The sequence below is a fragment of the Paramisgurnus dabryanus genome, chromosome 8 (genome assembly GCF_030506205.2).
Source record: "Paramisgurnus dabryanus chromosome 8, PD_genome_1.1, whole genome shotgun sequence".
Taxonomy (NCBI): Eukaryota; Metazoa; Chordata; class Actinopteri; order Cypriniformes; family Cobitidae; genus Paramisgurnus; species Paramisgurnus dabryanus.
Genome location: NC_133344.1, coordinates 21,222,188 through 21,246,785, shown reverse-complemented (window position 1 = coordinate 21,246,785; position 24,598 = coordinate 21,222,188). Strand labels below are relative to the sequence as shown.

The 24,598-nt window shown below is 36.9% G+C and overlaps 2 protein-coding genes across 8 annotated transcripts in view; one reads left to right on the top strand and one right to left on the bottom strand.

Annotated features, from left to right (window-relative positions):
* Positions 1 to 240: 240 nt before the first annotated feature.
* Positions 241 to 3,740, bottom strand: serpinh1b (serpin peptidase inhibitor, clade H (heat shock protein 47), member 1b). 2 transcript variants are annotated; one of them, XM_065280928.2, is made up of 6 exons: positions 3,612 to 3,711; positions 2,774 to 2,821; positions 1,721 to 2,334; positions 1,541 to 1,639; positions 1,228 to 1,460; positions 241 to 1,146 (listed from the first exon to the last, which is right to left on the bottom strand). In XM_065280928.2, exons 3-6 carry the CDS (start codon positions 2,301 to 2,303, stop codon positions 844 to 846), a joined length of 1,218 nt encoding a protein of 405 aa, XP_065137000.1. In that variant the 5' UTR covers positions 2,304 to 2,334; positions 2,774 to 2,821; positions 3,612 to 3,711; the 3' UTR covers positions 241 to 843. The 2 variants fall into 2 exon arrangements, with proteins under 2 accessions (XP_065137000.1, XP_065137001.1); XM_065280929.1 differs by lacking the exon at positions 2,774 to 2,821 and having other exon boundaries at positions 3,612 to 3,740.
* Positions 3,741 to 10,095: 6,355 nt separating this feature from the next.
* Positions 10,096 to 24,598, top strand: part of gdpd5b (glycerophosphodiester phosphodiesterase domain containing 5b) — a 61,641-nt gene continuing 47,138 nt past the window's right edge. For 5 of the 6 annotated variants that reach the window (XR_010542814.2, XR_010542815.2, XR_010542813.2 and 2 more), the window contains exon 1: positions 10,096 to 10,371. The gene's annotated coding sequence lies outside the window, so the exon portion shown is untranslated. The remainder of the gene's footprint in view (positions 10,372 to 24,598) is intronic. The other variant, XR_010542816.2, reaches the window with a different exon arrangement.

Genomic DNA, 24,598 nt, shown 5'->3' with positions numbered 1-24,598 from the left:
AGCAGATGATGCAACACTGAAATGAATTTAACTCATAAGTTAAAGCATCACATTTAAGAGCACAGAGGAATTTACCACGTCACACACAAACCATGTGCGAAAAAGTAGGATTTAACTTTTAGGAATGCAGTGTGCCTTTAACCGCTAGACATTTTGACATATTCATTTATTTATTTATTAAAGGAAAAGCATTTCTTTGCAACACCTACAACCACTTAAAAAAAACTAAAGGATACATCATTGTTTTAAATTAAATTTATTGAAAAACATACAACATGAAATTAAAAGAAAAATATGCACACTTTCCCAAAAATGCAAAAAGCCATACATGGCAAACACAACATGAAACATAGCATGACATCTGACATACTGAAATGTTTGAAAGACAGGCTGGAATACAGACTCTTGTTGGGTAAACATGAAATCTACTAGATGAGCTTGAGAAACACAATGCCTTTTCCCTTTAAACATTAAAGATAAGGCAAAAATGGCAGTACACAGATGTCACATAATGTAATGCTCTACAAGCGCACTCATAAATTTCACAATACCACATCCAAACATCAATGGCACTACACTTAATATAAGCATAGTATCTGATTGAATAATCTACACGATTGATGCCAACAATGTCAAACTTATGGCTACATTTGTATATACTACCTAAGGGAGTGTATTGTCTCTAATGTATAAAAAAATTGAATGTTTTGTTCTTGAATCTACTGAGCAGTTCACCATACACAGATTATTCATTGGAATGTGCATTTGAGGTAACAGTCACACCATAAAATAACAATATTGTCATTATCAAACATCATGAAATATTAAACCTTTCACTATCAACTACAATTCATCTCTCATTTTATCACCTTTGGGTCGTACTAGCCTGCCAATAAAAAGGATGGAGTTGGTCTTGTTGTCTTTAACAAGGAAAATGAATGGATGGTCAGCGTAAAAAAGCTTGGGGTTCCTGATCTTCTCACTGCCGTAAATGCTGGTATCAAAAGGATTTCCCTCAGTGTCCCACTCGAGTGAGGAAGCGTGGAAGACATTGGCAAGGTAGAGATCCTTCTTTCCAGAAATGTTGGACAGGTCTGCCTTAGATTTGTCCACAGCCTCAGTAAGACCAAGCTCTCCGAGATGTTTCTGCAAAACCAGAAGAAATATTAATGCACTGAATAAATTTTATATAAATGATGACTAATAATTTTAAGCTAAAAAATTCACCTGAAGGTCATGGCTGACTTCCATGCTAACTTTAGGCAAAGAGACGGCGATAGCTTTCTCCTCAAGTTTGCTGACCCAGGTGTCCACCTGTTTGCGAGTAAGCAGTTTCTCCAGTCTCTCCAGAGGCTCCAAATGGTAGGGCATAATGAAAACCATGCTGGACTTCTTATGTGCCAAAGGCATGCTCAACACATACAGCCTGTTCTCTGTGTCATCGTAAAAATCATAGAGACCTGAAATGCAAAGATGAATCGATTAGATGCAAATACTTGCATGATTGATTTCGCATAGACATTCAAGCTGTTGGCTTTACCTGTACGGTGCATCATGGGAACAGAAACCGTGAAGGAGCGAGTAACCAGGAAACCACGATTGTCAACCATCTTGTGGTGAAACTTCTCATCCCAGTGGGCTGTAGAAACAGGTACGGATCATTAACCTTCTTTATATAGACTTTCTCGGTACTGTTCAAGTAAAAATCAACAATACATACGTTTGAAGAACATGGCGTTGACGATCATAGCCCCATCTGTGTTTTTCACATCTTTGGTGACTTCCGGCAGCTTGCCGTCGGTTGACTTGGCGGCCCATTCATTGATGGAGCTGATGGCGCTTCTCTTGTCGCGGAAGTTGATCTTCGAGTGTTCGTAGTTGTAGTGCTTCTTGCTGTTCTTGACAAAGTCGTCGGCAAAGCTGACGGAGCTGGGGCCGTACAGCCTGTTGCTAATCTTCCACGTGACGTTACGGGCCTCCGGGTCGCTCACCTCAGTGAGAAGCTCGGACAGACCTGTGTGCAGGTGCTCGTCCTTCAGGGAGTCGGCCTTCAGGAGGGTCTTCACCTGCGAGGCGGTGGAAGATTTGCCGCCCATGGCAACCACGCCCAAAGAGGAAGCCACCACCACAGGAGAGATGAGGATGTTATCGAGGTTCTTCTCTTTGGCGACATTGTGGTAGAGGTTGAAGGCGAGGTTAGCGCTTGAGTCTGCCACTGAGGTCGCATGGCTGCTCAGCTTCTTGTCTTCACCAGACACGGCTACGGCCACGAGGCACAGAGCAATAAGGCTGGATACCCACATGCTTGCGATGTGTTCGGGTAGCAAAGGAAGTCTGAAGGAGGAGAAAAGCAATAGGAAATTATGAAAATGCCAATACTATATTTATAACAGTGCATTTTTTTTGTGTGAGTTTTATATCAGTTTCTTTTTGTATTCTGAAGTATTGAAATGTATGCACCCTGTGTTGGTAAACTTGCAGTAGGATATTTAGCCTTCAGGCTATGTTTTCTAGGTTATACAAAGGCAACGTCACCGACCGGCATTGAATCATCAGTCAGGAATGCACTTCTTCTTATGTGTATGTTTAACCATTTAACTCTCGTGTCTGAGCCCTTAAATGTGGATTCCTTTAAAGGAAAGGCACGTTGAAAGGTTTCATAATAATCAGTAACATGGTTACATAAGCTGGTACGTCAGCATTGTTACTGAGTGACATATTCTGTTTGTGTCGTTTCTTTTTTTGCATGTTGCTTTTTCATCATCTTGGATACCTTCATATTTTTTCATTCTCATAGCTGTCAACGATTGCGATTTTCACTCTGAAAGACAAGAGGTGCATATAGATAATCTACACAAAGATATTGTTTTAAATAGATAGTACATTCGATAATGATCAAAAAATGTGCAAAAACACTATCTTGTGCTTCTCGGATCTCCCCTTAATTATTAAAAATAACTATTAATTGTTTAAAAAAAAAAAAAGCTGAATTCTGAGTTTAAATCTTTAACTGTACTGCTACTTGGAAACTTTACGCAAACAAAGAAGACACATAGACTTTTCTTATTGGCTAGGGAGAAACTTTTGACCAATCAGAATTGCCACAGTGGAGCTTTGTCTGAATTCCAGAGGAAGCACAGATTGAGTGCTTACATCAAACATCAAGCCACTCCCAATGAAAAAGGATTTCGACTCCCTGTTAAATTTAGGATATAAAAAAGGGAAGATCTATAACAAAATAATTTACAATTTAAGATTCATAATTTTAGCCAATGAGATTGCACAAATCTGGAAATGCATAACACAGCTGAAAAAAGAATAACCTATCATTGCTACTTTTAACACATATGTCTGCAATATAACTGATATTCTGTACAGTTACATCTTGGATTCTTCTGCGTAAGATGGACAAAAAAAAAACAAATCAGAATTCCCTTTATAAATGCAAAGTTAAAGTTATCTATAAGCTAAAGTAAAAAACTCAAACATGCAGAAATGAATTGTAAGAAGAGATTTCTGAAGCTAACTCAAAAGCATGCAGTAGCTATTTCAGTATGCCAAAGAAAGCATCTCAGCATCTGTGGAAAAAGCATATTCTCCCCGAGCATTACCTTGGAGATGCGTTCGGATGTGCTTGTTCCTCTTCTTATCTCGGATGCTGCTTTGCTGCAGAACTGTTTCGTGCAGAGGCCTATATACTCCAGGAAAGAAACTTCTAGAAGCTGGAGCTGGAATATTCAAATGAGGATGTTTGGCTTTCCTGTGGAAGTTGGAAGAGACCTCCCACTGGATCAAGTGACCACCAATCTGAGGAATTCTACCTCTGCTTGGTCCTAAAGCCTTCTTAAACTGCTAATAAAAAGTTTTGCAATCAAACTTCTGCAGTGTTTATTTAAAAGTTTAAACGTGTTTACACAGTGACATGATGTATGTACAGGAAGGGCATAATGGTTGTTCATAATTTATAATGTTACAGTACTGTGCAAAAGTCTTAGGCCACCATCACCAGCTTTGTTGTTTTAGCAAAATTTATTTTTCACTCTTTTTTAAAGATACAAACAGAAAATACAGGAAATATGTACAAAAAATTGAAAACAAAACAATTTTCAGAACTCTATGTCTTCTTCAGGTATCAGTCAGTATTAAGTGTGATGTGTCTTTGAATGAAGCATATCTTCTTTGAGGAAACTGAAGTCCTGAAGTCATTTGATTAGAATTAGAAATTAGGATTTAATTTTATTTAGGTTTAAGAGATCCTGCATTTTCCTGCTAAGTGGAAGGGGAGTTTATCCTAAATACTTGACACTTCAGCTTATACTGTTTTTAATACTACATACACATTTCCTGTATTTTCTGGTTGTTTTCCAATAAAGAGACTGAGAAATAATTGCATATGATAACTATAACTTGCAAAAACAACAAATCTAATACCATGGTGGCCTAAGAATTTTGCACAGTACCACAGAGTCTCACACTTACTTTGCTGAGTTGGCAATGTTTTGCAGAACTGACAGAATGTACATTTTATTGAAAATAGTCCAAAAAATATAGAAAGAGCTTAGAATATAACTTTTTATAACTGCTAAAGTAAAAGTTTTTTTTTTTGGTTTTCAGCATTCCTTCTAGTTCGTTCTTTCGGGGGATGTACAGACATGTGTCCCAAACCTTCATCCTCCCCCCCTCCCTTCCCCCAGTTCTGCCACGTCAAACTGTAATTCTTTTTTAGTCTGTGGGTGTGGTGCAGGAACTGCTGCAAAACTTTTTTTTAATCACCCAATAAACTTAATGCAGTCTTGATAAATGTAACCTTTTTGTGATGATTTTGTTTAGATGTTTGTTGAAAGTGAATCTTTTGGTCTCTTTAGTTTTTCTTTAGGAAACTTTAAGGAAAAGTAACAAACACTACCCCGCTCATTTACCTGTGCTCTGACCCCTGCACTCATGACAACCACCTAAAAACTATGGATTATTCTTAAAAAATATTTATATATTATAACTATTTTGATGTAGATAAGAAAAATTGAAATAGTAGCATTTGTTTTAAGACTGGAGAATGATCTTTCTTTCATTCTTTCTTTCTTTTTTCTCTTTCTTTCTTTCTTTTAAAAATGTATAGATCTGATCAGATCTGATTTTCTATTATGTTAAATTCTTAAAACTTGAAAAGGAACGGGAATGTTTGTTTTCTGCATTGACCTCCTGTGTGTGGAATGTGTGTGTGGAATGTGAAGATGTGGCACTGCTGCTAATGACAATCTGGTGTTTAAAGGAGAATCTTTACAAACAGCTCAGTTCCTCAAACTCTAAAGTCCTATAAACACCAGATTTCTCACAGGAAGATGGGTCATTTGCCCTATTGGCACAAAAGTTAAATCAATGTATTCATATGTGTTCATGAAACATCTGGAAATCTGCACAAAGCAGTCATTAAGTTATGGGCTGAGCTAGAGGGATTTTAGAGGGGCTGTACTAAACATGCATGATGTAAGATGCGAAAAGAGTTACTTCTTATATGCTGATGTAACTTTGTGCTGCATTGCACATGTTTGAACAAAGAAAAGAAAAATTAAGAGACTGTATTTAGTAATTAGAGCATTATAACTACTAATTTGCAAAACTGTTTCAATCAAGTTTTTGTACAAAACAGATTAAATCATTTTCTGTTTTAATTTATGCCAGTCATTTAAATTACCACCAATTACTGGAAACGATAATTTAACTGTGCAGCACCAATCACTTCTATCATTAAAGCTTGATTGAGCTTGTTGCTGTTCTGACCCTACATGTACAAATGCAAAAAAGAAACAAACAAACAAAACAGCTAATTTGTTGCAAGAAAACATGATTTCTCTTTGAGCATGCAGGTCAAGCTGCAAAATTTAGATAAAATATAATGGGATGGTTTCCCGGACAGGGATTATCTTAAACCAGGACAAGGCCTTAGTTTAATTATGAAATATAACTAGTTTTAACAAACATGGCTTACTAAAAACATTACTTGTGTGCATTTTGAAGCAAAACAAAGGGCACTGATGTATTTTAAGATATGTCAGTGCAAATTGTTTTCAGTTTGGACAGCTCTTACATATATTTTAGTCTAGGACTAGTCTAATCCCTGTCTGGGAAACCGCCCCTAAAAGTTAAAAGTTGATAAAAGGAGGAAAAATATGCAACCAGCTTGGCGTCAAACCAATGTGGTTTTTAATAACAGTTCACCGTTACCGGTGAGATCAGACCTTGACATCAGTGTGATGTTAGTTTTTGAGGTCAACACAACATTAAATCTGGACATCAGGCCGGCGATGGTTTGAGACATCAATCTGACGTTACAGCTTTACGTTAGTCTAACGTTGGTTTTTGGCGTCAACAGGACATTACAGCTGGATGTCAGTTTAATGTCAGTTTGATGTTGGTTTTTGATGTCAACCCAACATTACAGCTTGATATTAGTCCAAGTTGTTTTTTGATGTCAACATGAAGTTACAGCTTGACATCAATCTGATCAGTGGTTTTTGACTTGAACCAGACGTTACCGCTTGAGGTTAGTCCAATGTTGGGTTTAGACGTCAATACGATGTAACAACTTGATGTCAGACGGACATTCCTTTTTGACTTTAATACGACGTTCCCGCTTGATGTCAGACATTCGTTTTTAATTTCAATCCGACGTTACAGCTTGATGTCAGAGGGACATTTGTTTTTTACTTCAACCAGATTTTACCGCTTGATGTTACTCCAATGTTGGGTTTAGACGTCAATGCAACGTTATAGCTTGACATCAGAGACACATTCGTTCAGAATGTTGATGTTAGTCCATGGTTGTTTTTGACATCTACCCAGCATTATATCTGAACATCTGGCTGATGTTGGTTTTTGACGTCAACCCGGAGTTATAGATTGACGTCAGACTGACGTTGGTTTTGATGTCAACCCGACGTTACAGTTTGATGTCAGTTTGATGTTGGTTTTGGACGTCAACCCAACATTTCAGCTTGACATTAGTTCAAGTTGTTTTTTGATGTCAACATGAAGTTACAGCTTGACGTCAGTCTGATCAGTGGTTTTTGACTTCAACCAGACGTTACCGCTTGACGTTAGTCCAATGTTGAGTTTAGAAGTCAATACCATGTAAGAACTTGATGTCAGAGGGACATTCGTTTTTGACTTCAATCCGATGTTACAGCTTGATGTCAGAGGGACATTTGTTTTTTGCTTCAACCAGACTTTACCGCTTGACGTTAGTCCAATGTTGGGTTTAGACGTCAATACAATGTAACAACTTGATGTCAGAGGGACATTCGTTTTTGACTTCAATCCGACGTTACAGCTGATGTCAGAGAGGACATTTGTTTTTGACTTCAACCAGACGTTACCGCTTGACGTTAGTCCAGTGTTGGGTGTAGACGTCAATACAACGTTACAGCTTGACGACGTTGTTTTTTTGACATCAACCTGACATTACAGGTTGATGTTAGTCAGACATTGTTTTTGGATGCTAAGTACACTTCCCAGCATAAAAATGACAAATAGGACACCCTGGACTAAGCGAGAATGCGCAATTTAAGGCCACTAGACCAAAATTCCACATAAAGTGTGCCATTCGGAACAGGGCCTTAGTCTTCGAAGGATACAGCCTTTTCAATTTTGTTTGCTTTATGGACTTTGGAGGCGGCATCCTTCGAAAACTGAGTCCTTTGAAGGGCGCGACTTTCGGAGACTGCATCCTTCAAAGACAGAATCCAACCTTTGGAGACTGCATCAGGTTAACTATAGACCATTTTGCAAGATGTAAACAACACTGGTCCAGAAACACTTCCTGTTTCCTGTAATTGTTTTCTTTATTTCACTTAAGTTGATTCAGTCCTATTCTGTTGGTTGTATTTTATCCCATTGTTTATGTAGTGTTAAAAAACTGAAACATGAAGTGCTTCTGGACCAGTGTTGTTTACATATTGCTATGAGTATGATTAACCCACTCCTTACCAAAATAAACTTGAATTTGGTTAGATTTCACTTTTGCCCAAATAACATTCGAGGTGCATGATATTACATTGTGTAAGCAAAGTCAACAATGATTACAAGGTTTGGTTTCATGTATATATAATTTTACTTAATTTCTTTTTGGGACATGGTTAGATGTCTATTAACTTTTCACTGACAGCTCAAATTTTCTCTCGTTTAAGACATCTGGCTGTGTTTTGAAGGCTACGTCTTTAAAACTGCATGCCGTCTATAAAAGTTGCATGCTGGGTTGGAATGTTTGGGTTTTTTCAGATAACTTAAAAACTTATTTTTCAGATGATACTATGTCGACCACTAGATGGCGAACAAAGAAAGCAGTTATATCATACCTGTACATACTCCATTGGCTTTTATAGAAAATGGGTAAAATGTTTCTTGCAAATGATCTCATTATTCAAAATGAAATAGTGACTTTGCTTTTTTAAAATGCCAAATCTTTTGTTTATATTTCTTGTAGCAGACCCCTGTATAAAAAGTCACTTTTAGATTGTATAAAGTTCACAAGTATACACAAGTATACCAGACATACAATTCTTAGTTTTAACATATGTACAGGTATCATATTTAAGTATAAATATCATATAAGTATTGGTCAACTTGCTGTAGATGGCAGCAGAGCTTTATTGGTATTTGGCCTCATGTTGTGTCCAGGGATTAACTAACCTTTCAAAATGTTTATCTGTTTCTTGGTGGGTTATACCTCACTGCAAAAAACATCCTCTAGAGTAAACTCAAGTTGACCAACACACAATGTGTCAAAATAAGTTTACACAGTCACACAGTCATGATGCTGTTGGGTAGTGTTTTAGTTTTTTTCTCACAGACTCCCAGTTTCTAACACACGTCTTATTGTAGCATTTTTTTCAGAGCATGTTTAGAGACAAATGAGCAGCTGGGTGCTGTGAATAACAGCTGATTGGAAAAGAAAGGCGTCTGTTTTATTTGCACAGGGGCTGAAATGTCAGGGGAAGCAATTATACTGCAACCTAAGCAAATGCACTTACACGCAATTACTTACACTGCTAGGGACTACTTAGGTTTTCTTGTGTGATGTAGGAGCGATAGTATTTAAGTTAAACTTCTCAATTGCATTACACCTTAAACAGCATGCACACAATTTGTTTCCCCTATCTCTAGGCCCCAAAAACAGGCCAAAAATAAGTCCAAATGTTTAAACTTAAATACATAGTTCATGCAGATCCTCTCTGTGACCATTTAATGCATTAATTATACATTTGGCAGATGCTTTTAGCCAAAGTTGCTTACAGTGCACTCAAGCTATACATTCTATGAGTATGTCATAATAATGATCATTCATTTTATTTATAAGAGCCTTTATGACAGGTTACCTTACAGGTCATCCTAAACACTGTACAAACCCAAAAATCCATACATTCAAAAAGAAACAATAAAATAGATAAAAAATAAAACAATCATGAATTAGCATGTTCAAATAACTGAGTTTTAAGAAGAGATTTATAAATGTGTAGCTTACATGGAGTGTACATTTGAAGTGTACAGAGAGATATAAAGGATCAATGTTATTAAAAGCTTTATAAGTAAGAAGCAAAATTTTAAAATCAAACCAGAATACAACGCAGATATGCTTTAGAAATGATTTGGGTTAATATTAAAAATAGTATTTGTCTTCCCTGTGATTGAACCCATGTTGACCTTTGTGCTGCTAATGCAATTATCAACCAACAGAGCTATAGAAACACAGTATAGCTATGCTACTTAGCATTAAAAACTGTTAAAATCTTCTGAATGTATTTTGATATTAAATGAAAAACTATAAGCTGTAAAGAATTAACAAAAATGAAAAACAGTAAAAAGAAAAGGAATGTTAAAAATAACAATTTAAAATTGTTGTTCCTGTACAAATGTCAATTATAAACGTGCATTTGCAAACAAAAATAAAAACCATTTAGAATATATTACTTTATGTAGTATATACTTAAAATAACTGTGATTTAGATTAATATTCATATTAGACAGTAGGGAGCACAATAAGACAGAGCACTGCTTGGCCACGCCCATTCTTTATCAACCCCGCCCATAACCCGTTCAGCAGGGCTGCTGGTGTCTCACGACTACGATAAGCGCGTGCCCAGGTACACCGCTCTGCTGTCAACACAAAGAACCCCCAGAGCCGAGCAAACAGACAGGCTTCATTTTAATTTAAGACACTTTGATGTTGCTCATGGAGTTTTATTCTCTGTCTCATACTTTAACAAAATAATTTTCGCTCGAGCTGTTGTGTGGGTTACCTGTCCCGTTAGGTGTGGATGAGACGCGCTGAGGAAACGTTACTCAAACTTTACCTGAACAACTAGAAGGCAAGATAAGGTAAGAAATCTTCAAATCGAGTTGTTTATTTCATCATTTGCTCTTTTAAAAGATTTTCACTATACGCTGAATAGGCTGGTGGTGTCTGTACTAGCACTTTAATTTGAGGTAACGTTAGGCTAATGCGTTGTAATGTTAGCCAGTCGTTTATAGATTTAGGTATCCAAAATTATGTTGTGCGGGAAATGTACTGTGACCTAAATGACCTGTATTGACTGAGGTTTTGTAAACGATATTTATTGTTGCACCTGGCACGCGGTTACGCCCGTTTATAGGTTGACGCCAGGTGACACGAACCCATCTGCTTCTGCATAATGCAAGCAATACCACAGCGTGATTTAACCAAGTAGGACATATTCCTGAATAAATAGCCTGCAGTAACATTACTTTTAACCAATCATTGCCTTAAATCTCAAAAGCAGGGCGTTGGTTATAAGGAATGTTGCTGCAGGTCAACAAAAAAGCATGTTCTGGTTCTTTAAATGTTTAGCACATCAAATGGTCGAATTGGTACGGTTGTGATGTACATCAGAGATGCTCAGCTGCTAGGTTTGATAATCTTGTTTTATGTTAAAAATGTAACCACCATTTGACCTTGACCCCACAGATTTTCAATGCATGCAGGGAGTCACCTTTGGCTATTATGATGATAACATTTTCGAAAACCCAAAAGCTCAAAATGAATCACATGAAACTAGACAGAGCAGCCATTCTCATTTACAAAGATACCTGGATTGGAAAAATCCGTTGAGGATTGAGAAAGTTATGATATTTGTAATATTACAAATCAGAGAAAAAAGTTATATATGGATGCCAATTGAATGTGTGTGACTGAAAATGCTGCTTATTCACATGTTTTTGCTTGTAACTTTGTCATTTCATCAGCCTTTTGCATGAAATTGGAACAGAATGCAAAATTTTGTTTGTTCTTTAAAATTAAATCATGAAGATTTACTGTTTTAGTTTGAGTGAGCAAAAAAAAATTATTTTTCGATTAATCTTTTTTTAAAATGTGGTCGATTCAAAATCGATTCTCAAAGAGCAGATTCGGGATCGAATCGATCTGGAACATCTGAATCGATACCCAGCCCTAGCATCAGACTTTAGTTGAAATGGGCATCAGACCCATGGTAACCATGGTTTTTAGAACGATGCCTGCAGTTCTGATTTTTTGACAGAACGTGACTACCAAATTTCTGCGATTTAAATACCTTCTCCTCCATAGGTTTCGATGAAATGTCGTCAGTACCAAGATTAAAGAGATATATTTTGGTACACCTACCTTTTATTAGAGCCCAGAGTTTAGTGGAAGCACACCTCCAGGTTGAAAGTTTAAAATATCAAACGCATAAGGTGGTCGGACTTGACGTATATTGTTGTATTTAGTAAAAACATACTACAACCATGCGGCGAGGAGTGGATATTGCATGATGACACGCATTGTAAAACTACGGCTCGGACGGAAACAGAATTTTGACGTGCGTGCCGGCGATGTCAGCATTGCTACTATTAGGATGTTTCTTAAGTTGGTGTTAAAAACGGTTGTAACCACTGTGTAGATTAGGGCTGGGCAAAAAAATCGATTTTTCGATTAATCGGTTTTTAAAACGTGGTCGATTAAAAATCGATTCTCAAAGAGCAGAATCGATTTTTTCATATTTATTTCCGCAAACATTGAACGGAGGAATGGAAGCATTTTAGATTTTGCAAGCAAGACGTGTTGTGGCTTTTAATTTCTTTTTATTAATTACCCACTTGTAAACTGCTGTTCACTGTTCTTTTTTTATTAATATAGTATTTGCATTAAATCTATATTCCTTGAGTTGAATCGAGAATCGAGTATAAAAACCTACCTGAGAACCAGAATCGAAAATTTAATCGTGAATCGGAATCGAATCGATTTGATAGCTTGTGAATCGAAATCGAATCGATCTGGAACATCTGAATCGATACCCAGCCCTAGTGTAGATATTTGTGTTTAAGGAATAAAAAACAGTTTTCTGGTGTGTGTAAAAGGCTATTAGAAATAGAAACTAAATTAACCTTTTTTAATGCTAGATGACTTGTGTATCTTAACAGATTTTGCATGGGAGACCACAGACATAAGTATAGTTTCCAGCCCAGTCGCAAACATTAAAAAATCAACCACACCACGAGACTACACCTGCTGATTGTAGTAACCATTTCACAGTGACACCAGATCTCACATAAACTCAAACATGTGTGATCAAACATATCATATATATTGTGAATGTGATGGTTCTTGCACACATATAGGCAATCACACTGTTGTCATATTGTGCGTGTCAATCTTTTTTCCCAACACTCCACTTTTGTGACATGTTTGTGGTTGTCATGTTTCAGCTATTAAAGCACGCAACATCCTGTTAAAGCTTGCTTGATCTCATTGACTATTGCAGTAGTCCCGTCGAAGGTCGCCAGATTAAGAGTTGTGAATATCAAACGATTGATATCGGGAAGGCTCCGACACAATTAGGAGCAGTAAAAAAAAAATCGTAATGACTGAGGATTTTTTGTACAAAAAGTTGGTTGCGACAAGCATTGAATCTGGCCATGCCACACCATATTTTGGAGCTGCATATCGGGCTCAAAATGTTCAAGGGTGCCGCCAGCCTTACATTTGGCATTGTTTGTAAATTGTAAATTTAAGCTGTACATGTGTGTGTCCCCTGAAAATCAAATCTTTGTGCTGCTTACTCAGTGCTTTACCAGTTGAGTTGCTTTTGCAATCATCAAACCCAGTTCGGTTGCATGATCACTGTAAGAACAGTGTAATACACATCAATAAAAAATAGTTGAATTCATACTCTTATTTTAGCTTTAAGTTTTCTCTCTAAAGCATTAAAGAGAAAACATCTCTTATGTGACTACAAAAATAATCACTTTTGCCCATCTCTAAGGAAACAGGGTCTTCGTTTATCTAGCTTGAAAGGGGGTGTAACGTTGAATTATGTGTCCTTATCGTAAGCGAGCTGGCTGATGCTGTGAGATGACCTCTTATTACTGTCAGTCCGATGGGAGCTGAGCCATGTGCTGTCTCTGATTTGTCCACACCACCCTTGCACATGTCAGGGTATAATGGATGAGATTCATTGACCGAAAGACCAGTGTTATATCATGAATGCACAAAATAACATTTACGCTATTAAGAAACAGCATTGATGCGGTATGCTTCAGAAGGGGTTATGTCATCTTTATTGTAGCTTTGTACTTTTGAAGCAAAAGCCACTTTCAGTGGGTTTTCGGATATCAATTTTGAAGCGTCTTTGCAAATTAGCAGCAATTAAATCAGTTATGAGTACCTTATGGCTGTGACCATTTTATCAGATTTGTTTTTGGTTTGCACAAGACAGAAAGGCAATGTTAGGCTTGTTTGAAAGCAGGTGCTGGATCAGCCTTTATTCTGATGTGTACATTAGCTTGCTAATTTTAGCCTATTGGGAAGCAAAGCACAGATAAATTGTTTGATAAAGTCAGGGTAATTTATGCTAGATTATTTCATTAGCATAATGTCTTGTTAGCAATTGGTTAGTTGTTAGACTGATTGTACGCGCCTTAAAAACCCTGAACACTATGCAAGGTTTAATTAAATATGACCCAGGCTACATAAATATGGGTTGAAATGAAAATTAACATGGTTAGTGCCAGCCTCTATGTGTTTTGTGCCAGTAGTTTTGTGCCAGTAGTGCAACAATTAACAATTGTGAAAAGCGCTATATAAATAAAATTGAATTGAATTGAATAGTTATTGGCTCCATTGGACATTAAAAAGATAAAATTAGTAGCTTGCTTTATTGTACTGTTATTTGCTTTGGGTCTGTGCATAATTCTGTGAATCTTGTTATTGCAATGCAGGTGTGTAAAATCTGGGTTAGATCTGAATCAAAGCTATAACCATTGCATCATACTATGATATCAAACACTGCTCGGCCTCAGCCGTGTGATTTTTGCGGCACATGTTTAGTTATTCCCACTGCGTGCATTTGTCATTTATTCCCTGTAACCTATTCGGAAAGATGGAACCTGTCCCTACTGCCTTAGGGATTCAGGTATGGAAAGAGTTAAGGCTTTAAAGTCTATCTTTCCACATGAACAATGTTCCCTCTATGTCTGCATGCCCTGCATGCTTTTGTCAGGTGCTGGTTTTCAAGGAAAATGTATCAGCTACTGTATCATTAGGATTTGATACAGAATTCCTTTCTTCTCACCAGTTTACTGGATTTAATCTCTAGAGGTTGTTTCAGTTTAAGACCGTTCTTGTGCCTTCTACATTAGCATTCAAGAGGGCAGCAGGTTCAGCTGGATGGAGAACGTGCCAAGCCCAGCATCCCTCCGTTTGGAAAGCGTAAAGCCATCTGAGCACAGTATGTTTATCCTGGTTTGTTTCGATCTGCCCCACATGTGTAGGAGGTGTTAAGTTCTTCATTTTTGTCTCAGTCTCTGAAAAGATATTTTCAAAAATGTTTTACACAAGGCTGACCAGTGATTTGAAAATTAGTTGAGATAAAATTTGCATTTGAAAATGTCTTCGCTTAAATTAAACCGTCCATATTTTCTTTGAATGCGAAAAACATACAATACATAAAATCAGACTTCATATCATGTTTGGCTTAAATTGTTGGGCAAAGATGACGCTCCTGATACAACCAGGAAAAGTCTAGCGTAGGAGTAAATTCAAACCATAGTGGATAATTTACAGACAGTCGATTAGATGGTTAAGGAAGAATAATTATGTATCTCTGAGTGATGTGACAACTTTAACTCCATTACTCTGTTAAATAAATGATGGGCATTGAATTAGCCGCAGTTGATCTTTCAAAAACGTTGTTGTTCCACATCAGTACTGTCATCCTTAATCTTACAGCCCATAATTAAAGCTGTTATGTCTGATGTGTATGGCTAAGATAAAGTTTGCAAGAAAGATGTCAAAGAGAGATAGAGCTTTTTGGTAAACCGTTGTAAACAGACCATATTTGTCCATGCTGATCTGAGCTATTTTGGGGAATTGTTGTATGCAAAATGAGTGCAGAACTTCATGAGAGCTGAAATTGAATTTGTCACTGTAAAACATTTATCTTCAGAAGAGCAGCTGCAGCTGATTTTGAAAGCAAATAGCCTTGAGCGAATGACATTTTTGTTTTGCTTTTTCGGCTTTTGTTTTTCAATGCATTTTTTTTAATAGTACCTCCTGCTGCTTTTAAGTAGTGCCAGAAAGTAAAATATTCTGCGAACACAGACACAGAGCAGGTCTGTGACATCCTAAATCATAGACTTTCTCTATTTGGGTAGGAATCTGTTACAATGTATTTCACCCCTTATAATTACACTGATGGGCATTTAGTAATGTAAAACTTATATAGTTGGTTTTTAAGCAAGGCGTTGTCAAAGAGCTGCTTATTTTAATTGGTACTTGGTTGGGGTATTGAATGTTGCTATATTAAACTAGCTGTCGTAAATACACTATTAGCTAGATGTTGTCTACATGTTGACTTGGTGTATATATTTTTTATGTCAGTCTTACATCATATTGTGTACGTCTCAAAGTTTGATTGACTGTTTATTTGCTAAATATTAAACGTGTTTAGCAATATACTACTTGATTTCAAACTGTAAAGTAGTGGTGCTTGGGGTGGGTTGTAACATGTACAGATTTATTTTACATTTTGTGCATGATTTTATTGCATGTGAGTTCTGTTTGTGTTTAAAGGATGAGACAAACAAAATGAAATAAATTATATAAGTATATTTACAAAATTCACAAATGGAACTCCATCGGAGTAGTTTTTGCTGTCACCTCAGGGGTGTTGTGGCCCTTCAGCTAATTTTTAATTGGTTGGACTTGCTACCCAGTCTCCTTTACTGTGACTCGACAGTGTTTCTTCTAGAAAACATCAAGTAAAATGAAACTATGACAAAGCATCTAACTGCAGTTTTCAGATCTACGATAGCTAACACTGTACAGCAAAAGAACCTATATTTATCCAGTGTCTTAGATCAATCAGTCAGTACAAGGCCGTCCTTCAAGTTCTCATCGGTCAGCATTCTGCTGAGTTTTTCCTTACCGAAGGTGTCCTGTCCTGCAGAAGATGAAAAAATTCCGTTGGGTGGAAAAATAAACAGGGAAATGTACTAGACACCTGACCCAGTTTATTCCCTCACTGGTTTTTTAAGAGATTTTGTGATTATTTTAGCCATCATTACTTAACAGCCAGTCATTTAGGGACAGGAAATGAGAGACATATTTGTTTTCAATTATTAATGAGAGAAATGTGGCACCAAGCATTTGTTTATAAAACCTTAAGTTTGAATTAATTTAGATGGCAGAGACTGCAAGAAGTAGTTGAAGTAGATTTCCATCAACCTCTAACATAAGAAATGAATGGATGTGGCATATTTATTTAATTTATAGGAAAACAGCCAATTAGTTTTTCCCTGCAGACCAATTGTGCAGAGCTGATTAATAAATAATTCATTTCAGGCTAAAAGTTTATATGTCTAATAAGTTCACTTTTTAACGTTTACTAACTGGTCTTTTACTTTAACTGTTTTTTGTCTGTAGAGAACTATGGGGCGGTTTACCAGACTAGGCCTTAGTTATGTTACAACATAAACATTTTTACAAACATATCTTTAAAAACATTACTGGTGTGCATCTTGAGACAAAACAATGACAGTGTAAGCTGTTTTCTTTATAGTTAGCACAGCCCAAACCAGCATTTTAGTCTTGGATTAGACCTAAGCATTATCCAGGAAACCACCCCCATATGTTGTTTACTATGCATACTGTACAGTGGTCACATTAACTGCTGTGTGTTAGTGTAGAATGTAATCCTGACACTTCCCTATTGGCTTATATTTGAAGTCTTTTTGTTTTGACTTAAATGAAGTCATGACTCGGATTTATGTCACCGGTGTCTCCAATATTTGACCTCAGCCTTGAAATGGTTAGGAAACAAGTTATAAATGCACAACAGTTACAGTAGTTTCAGCATTATGCACCCTCTGAATTATGAGTTTTCCACATCAGCATTTTGCTATGCATTAGCATTCCAAGCTGCTGCGCTGAAGTTGGCACACTACACATTCCCTGGGCTAAATGGATCAGTCTGTGAAACTGAACATCCATGTATGTTTCTGTCTCCAAGAATGCACCTAGTTGGAGCTTGAACTGTGGTTTTCCTTTAGAATACAATATATTCTTGCGTACAGTTTTATTGTACAAGCCTGAGGTCAGTGCGCACAGTGCGTTGTGTGAGGTGCAGCTGTGTAAAGTGCATTAGAATCCATGTTTTTTTTTTTGGGGGGGGGGGTCATGATGCTGCTTTTTAAACCAACTGAATGCCAAACCAATGCAGCCAGTGCTTTGGATACTGGATAACTCAACACCCACTGGAATTTGGTAGGCCATTATTTATTGGTTTTGTTGGGTCAGTGTGGTAACCCTGTTTTTGTTGGTATGGACAAGAAAATAACTGTTATGTTTTAAGCACTTTAAATCAAACAGCCAACATTAAAAGGTTTGACATTTTGGCATTTTATTAAAAGAGTTTTACATGATTCATTTATCTAAAAAATAAGTTGTCATTTTCTTCATTCATACAATGAAAGTAAAAAAGAACTGAATCTGTCACACTGAAAAAAAATGATTCATTGAATTTAATCAATTTTTTTAATGTAAGTGGTTGCAATCAATTTATTTAAGCTACATTTAAACAAAAGTTTTATATTTTACTTTACGTTACTAATCTTTTTTGTATAAATGTAGCTTAAATAAATTGATTGCAACCACTTACCTTAAAAAAATTGATTAAATTCAATAAATCATTTTTTTCAGTGCAGTTTCTGATATCTTAATTTCTTTTCTTATTTTAAAATGAAGGTGTGCAACATGATGGTGAACTTTTTGAGTGAACTTTCCCCTCTTCCTGTTGCATGAAACATAAACACACAACTGCCCATTTAAATTTTACTTACAGGGCCCCTAACCAAGATGTTTTCACCAATATAAAAATGATCTCCGGTACCCCTAGAATGTGTCTCTAAAGTTTCAGCTCAAAATACATCACAGATCTTTCATTTTGCGATTTGTGGCTTCAATAAATAACGCCAGTCTCTTTAAATGCAAAGAAAGCTTCTGTTCCCCTCCCCGTATGCAAAGTAGGGGGTACAGCGCTTACACATGTGCTTTGAACTACATCAAAACATGTGTCTGTGGCAGAAGGATTGAACTCGTAAGGTGGAGTTTGCGAGTGGTTATGGTTGGGGTGGTATCAATGTGACATCACATTGATGGGGATCCCCAACAGCCTGTTTTGTGTGACTGTTTCTGTTTAAAGGAGATTACACAATGAAGAATGGATGGATTTGTATAATAACAGGATGTTTCTGCCCACACACTGGTGACTCATTTTATGATAGAAACACATTTAAAAGTGCATTTCCTAGATTAGGGGGGCTTTAAGATGCTGAGTTTTTCAAACAATATATTAAGAAATCTCCCAACACCCCAAATAATTGTTCATTCTCACCACCATCTCTGTTGTTCTTCCTCTCCACAGATTACGTCTTTTTTATTTGTTGTGAAAACGATTGAGTCTAAACTCCTTGTGGTCTTTTTAAATTCCAGAATGAAGTGTTTTAAGACAAACCGTCTAAATCTGTAAGGTCACATTCCCTCCCTCATTGTAAGGGAGACTTCATGCTAGGAATTTGGCAGTTTTCAGTAAACAACAGACGGTAACTGGAATATCTTTCGGCGTTAGAGAGAGGGAGGTATGTCTAGTGGGGGTGCTGAGGCAGCACTTGAACAATTTCAGTTAAGAGGGAGATGAACACAAACAACCTGCTAACATGAGTCAGGTCATGAGAGTGTGTGTCATCATTTTACCTCATCACCCTGGTAGAGTAGATTTGTGATGCTGTGTATTTGCCTGCCAGGAATGCATTAACAGTGTTTTTATTTTTAACACATTTTTACAAATTGACTTGGACCAAAATAAGCACTTAAAAGATTCACAGTTTTATAAATAAAGTGCTGTCGTCTTAAATTCATCTCATATGTGACCCTGCCTGTGAAAACCAGTCTAAAGTCTCAAAATCTAATTCTGAGATAACAAGCATCAAAGTTGATTTCAGCTATGAATTTCACTATGATTTCAGTCTTTGACATGACCTTAAAGTCAGTGTTAAAAATATCAAGATTATATTTTTTACAGATGTTCTTTGCATTATGTAGGATGATTTAATGTAGAAAAAAGTAAATCTATGTCTAATGACTTTAGCTGGCTTTTCACAGCCAGATCACATGTAAAGGGCAAGCCTTTAAAAGCAGTTTATGTCCTGCCATGGAAAAGTACAACACTTTAGTCTATAATCCTGTAAATTGATCAGCTTTGGGGTCTTGTCATCCTTTAAAAAGCCCTCAAGCGAGACTTGATTGTCATGTTCTACAATTTTCTCCTCACCTGTCAGAGAGCAATAGCAGAAATTTGTAGATCATCAATTTAAGGAGCCCATGATTGTTGGTTGTTTTTTGAATATCTCAGTCAAATGAAATGACCCTGAAACAGTGTTGTCTTTATTAATGGCTCACAAGCTTGTTTAGTTTGCCTGCAGGGCATAAAGGATTTGACTTGTCTTGCATGTGTTCAGTGTGTGCTTAACTTGTAAAAGATATGTAGGAAAATAAATCCCTGTGGCTTCTGACGATATATTAATATGTTTTGATGAAGCAAAACGATTGCCCTGTGCAAAAAACTCAACATTTATAACTGTTACCCATAGCTTCAGTTAAAACAAAGTGATGGCAGCCATGGACATTTTTATTAATCGCCAAGGACCACAGTTTTACAAAAAAAATTATAAAATAAAAACAACTACATCTTGGAAGTCCTGAGAGTGAGTAAGATGACAACAAATTTTGACAGCTATCTCTTTAAAGTCATAGGGCTCTATCTTACACCCGGCGCAATGCAGCGCAATGTGCGACGCAAGTGTCTGTTTAAATAGCAAATGCATTTGCGCCCCCTTTTGCGCCCATGGGTGTTCTGGTCTGAAAACGAGGTGTGTTCAGGCGCATTGTTGGCGCATTGCTATTTTGAGGCAACTAAAATAGACTACGCCATTGACCAACAAAAACCTGGTCTAAAGTCAATGGCGCAATATATTTTTTGTTATTTAAAGAGCGCATTAGTAATATGCGCCTAAACGGGAGGACAATGCGGGTTTGCTTAACACATACATGAATGCGCAGCAGCACAAAAACGCTTTTAAATATGAAAGATTAAAGGATTGAATGTAAAAGATTATTATTGAGTCTCTTGGACATAAATGAGGACTATTTATGAGACGTTAGAAGACAAAAAGAGCTGCTTCACCTGCAGCCTGGTACTGTTATTAAATAAATGCTTTGCTTTAAACAAATGCATCTATTTTTAAATGTTTTTTTTTAATGCTACCTAGGGATGCTCCGATCAGGGTTTTTGCAGGCCGATACCGATCACCGATTTGTTGTCTTCGTGATCGGCCGATACCAATGCCGATACCGATTTTTCAAGCTGATGTGCAAGCTTTTTGATGACTGTTACTGGTAACATTTTTTCTAGATAAAGTAATAACACAGATGTTGCCTTTGTTATATTACTTGCAGTAATTAGGTTTATTATTGTTTTAATAGAGAATCAAAAAATTAGCACAACAAATATTTCTTCTGCAAAGAGAAATTGAATATGCCTTTTAAAAAGTCTTATGTCTGTTAAAAGTGATAAAAATAAAACACTTCAAAGTCTAAACTGTATGAATTAAACATACACGCATTCGTATGAAGTATAACAGTTCTTTAGTGAAGAGCAGAAAGTGATTTTATTGAGAGATGAATTAGGATACTGTAGCTTTAAGACGTGAGAGAGATCACTCTGTTCACGTGCACTGATGACTGAGGCTTCTGTGTGTGCATGCGCCGGATGTACACGGACGAGAGCAGCTGTGAGGAAAATGAAAGTTTAAACGCTCAAACTTTAAAACGCATGCAAATAATAAACTTTTGGCATGAGGATGCAATTATCCGCGATAGATGTGTGTTGTATACGCTGTTTGATGGGAATGTGAAGACGCGTCGCGCTGTTGATCAGATCGCGTTCTCATAGAAAATACACTTATCTCTGCAAACGCAAAGAGAGAAATGCAAATCTTCATGTCACACACGAGCGATGGGTTATAAAAATGCTCGCATTGCGTAAAAATGGTCTCTAACTGCAGCCGCATTCAGGAGCCCTATGTTGACAAAGGTAAACAGAAAGATCGGTTTATGAGATCGGCAAATTTAGCGAGGACCGATCGAGTCATTTAATGACGTTATCGGCCGATACCGATCGGCGGCCGATCGATCGGAACATCCCTAATGCTACCTCACGGATTTATTGTATATGATGACTCTGTACCTGTGGATATGGTGAGATGAGAAACATTTTTAAGTAATGCTTAAAAAAACTGACGCTGTCCAAGTGCTGAACCTTGCGGAGAGCCGTTTGTAAATTCTTTATCTCCTGTTTGTTACAAATAAAGTATTTTTACAGTACAAACCTGTTCTTACATACTTACATAGCCATACATTTAAAGCAGTTTAAAGCCTGCTTTTTACTTTCATGACTAAAAGAAAACGGATTTTAAAGGTTTTAATAAAAAAATAAAAATGTCAATACAAGTGAAAAACAACACAATTATTTAACATTAATCTTAAACTGGGGATCTTCTTCCTCCGCTTAGTTTTTCAGTTTACAAAGTCTGTCATCTAAATAGGGATTCCGCACAGCGTCAACGCAACTGGCTTTTAACTTGACTTTCACCGCCAGCGTTTTAAAAAAAAGTTGCCAGCCAGCGCCAGCGTTTTTCATGATTTTCACCAAAGTTTAATGCCTTCCAGAAAATGTTCTTCTTTAAATAAATAAACATACAATATACCAAATGAAAGAACAGACCCTCTGCTTTCAAACAAAAAAAACCGTTTCATCCTACCTTTAGTGGTTCTTTTGCAATCAGCTTTTGAATATGGGTAGGTTTTTGCAAAAACACCATATTTTGAGCAAAAAGCAAAAATAATTCCATATTTGTGACGGACTTTTCATAGAGATCCCATTCAGAGCGATCTTTAAAACAGACACGGACATGCAGCCGCTTGCCATAGGGCAATACTTCCGGTTTTAAAAAGTTGCGGAAGGGCGCCACCTGGTGGATAATAGCGGTATTGCGGAAAGACGGAAAATCTCGTCATTGGCGGGGAAGCGTTTTCTCTTAATTGACGAGATATCTCGTCAATGGCGGGGAAAGAGTTAAAGGGGATGAGAGCTGAGACTCTCATTGGTTTATTGCACGTTACGCCCAAAATACTCCCATTACTCAAAAGGACCAACCCTTTTCGACCATGCGCTCAGCGCACAAACCATTTTTCCCGTCGTTAAATTAGCAAAAGTGGGTTCGGACCACTGATCTATATAAATGACTGGATTGCGCATGACGTCACGATTGTGAAGCCAACGTGCCGCCATGTTGGTATACCTTAACGTTCTATTAAATCAATGGACGTTATCAGATTTTAATGATAAAACATCTTTCTTTGCGCAATCCAGTCATTTATATAGATCAGTGGTTCGGACACGCTTATTTAGACATTGTACTGTGCGCTTTAGACAATGCGCTTAGATCGCTTAAATAGGGCCCAATAGTGTCATTAAAAGCCATATTTCAATGTACCCACTTCCCCTTTTGTTTTAAATTGCTTTAGATTTAAATTGCTGAACTGTTTCCCTTAATGGAGGCTTTTTGACACTGTTTCTGGCTATAGGAAGTGAGGCAGCAGAAAAGGAGAATGTATCTTAGCCCTAAAAATATGGACCAAGTGAATTAGTGGTTTGCAGGAAAGTTTGATTTCTATAGTGGCTCTGCACTTTGGCTTTTTCATGACCTAGCAAGCTTTTCTAGAACAAGGATTATGGGAAAAATGTGGCTTTTTGTGCCTTTTGCTGTAAGACATTTATCCTGTTTCATTGATCGCTTTTTAAAATGAATCCTTTCTTTCTTTTTAAGTTTTTTTTCTTATTTCTTTAACCTGATAATGAAGAGAACTGGTGGTGACATGGCAGAATTTTAGTGAAAGTACTGCACATGGTTGTGTTTCACCACTTCTTATTAAAAACTGCAGTGTGACTTCATGTTCTTGTGTAATAGCATGTTTTCCCTTTTATTGAGGGAGGGTTCTGTTGAAACAAGGAACAGCTGTCAACTTTACTTCATCACTGTTTCATAACAGCAATGACTGATCATAGTTATGGTGACCTCCTGCATTATTGACTATATAAACTTGGAGCGTCTAATTCACGGGTGGTTTTACCAGATACATGATGACTTATATTGTGTACATTTTTTTTGGAGATACTCTTATAATGGTATTCTTGGATTCTTTCTGCCAAGACTCTACTGTAATGTAGCCTTTCACCTGTGTTTAAGCATGCGGGCCAGATCAAATTAGCCCTGAAATGATCCCACCAGCTCTTCAGATTACTGTTCCTATCTAGATCTGCTATACGCCCTGCAGTAAATCTACAATAGGAGGTGCTGAATTATTCAGCGGTTCTCCAAAATGGATTCTCTCCTCAGCATGGGCGTGCAATAACAACTGTTTCTTCTCAATTAACCAAAACTGACAGCTCATTTACATTAATGAACACAGACAACAAATGTATCCACACTTTTGTTTTGCAAGGAGTTAGTTTGTCATATGCAGCACAACAACCTTGCTTTCTAAAGCTGAAATTTTTCTTATCTTTTTCTTTTTTCACATTTTACTTCAAGGTCATGTGTGGCTTGTTTTTGCTACAACAAGTAGCTGGTGCACATACAACAACAGTTTTGCCCTTGGTTTTTTTATTGTAGGTGCAGGTTTGTCCTTGTTGAAATGAGAGAAAAGGGTGAGGTTTTGACACAACTAGTGGTCGACAGATATGGGTTTTTTATGGCCGACGCCGATATCAAGAAAGTGATTTGGTCGATATAAGGCCGATATTTATAATATATAATTAGTGAGAATATATTATTTAAGTGAGAAACATACAAACATCATACAGGTATACACAAACAAATAAATTAACAAAAAATTTAAATGAATAAAAAAGTAATGAGGTAAATAATTACTGCTTCTTTATTTCAACAAAAG

Excerpts from the sequence above, each read along its gene's own strand:
- serpinh1b (XM_065280929.1), bottom strand. The coding sequence starts at position 2,303 with ATGTGGGTATCCAGCCTTATTGCTCTGTGCCTCGTGGCCGTAGCCGTG. Across the intron at positions 1,461-1,540 it reads TCCCATGATGCACCGTACAG|GTCTCTATGATTTTTACGAT; the intron begins GTAAAGCCAACA and ends TTTGCATTTCAG. Across the intron at positions 1,147-1,227 it reads AAGTCAGCCATGACCTTCAG|AAACATCTCGGAGAGCTTGG; the intron begins GTGAATTTTTTA and ends CTGGTTTTGCAG.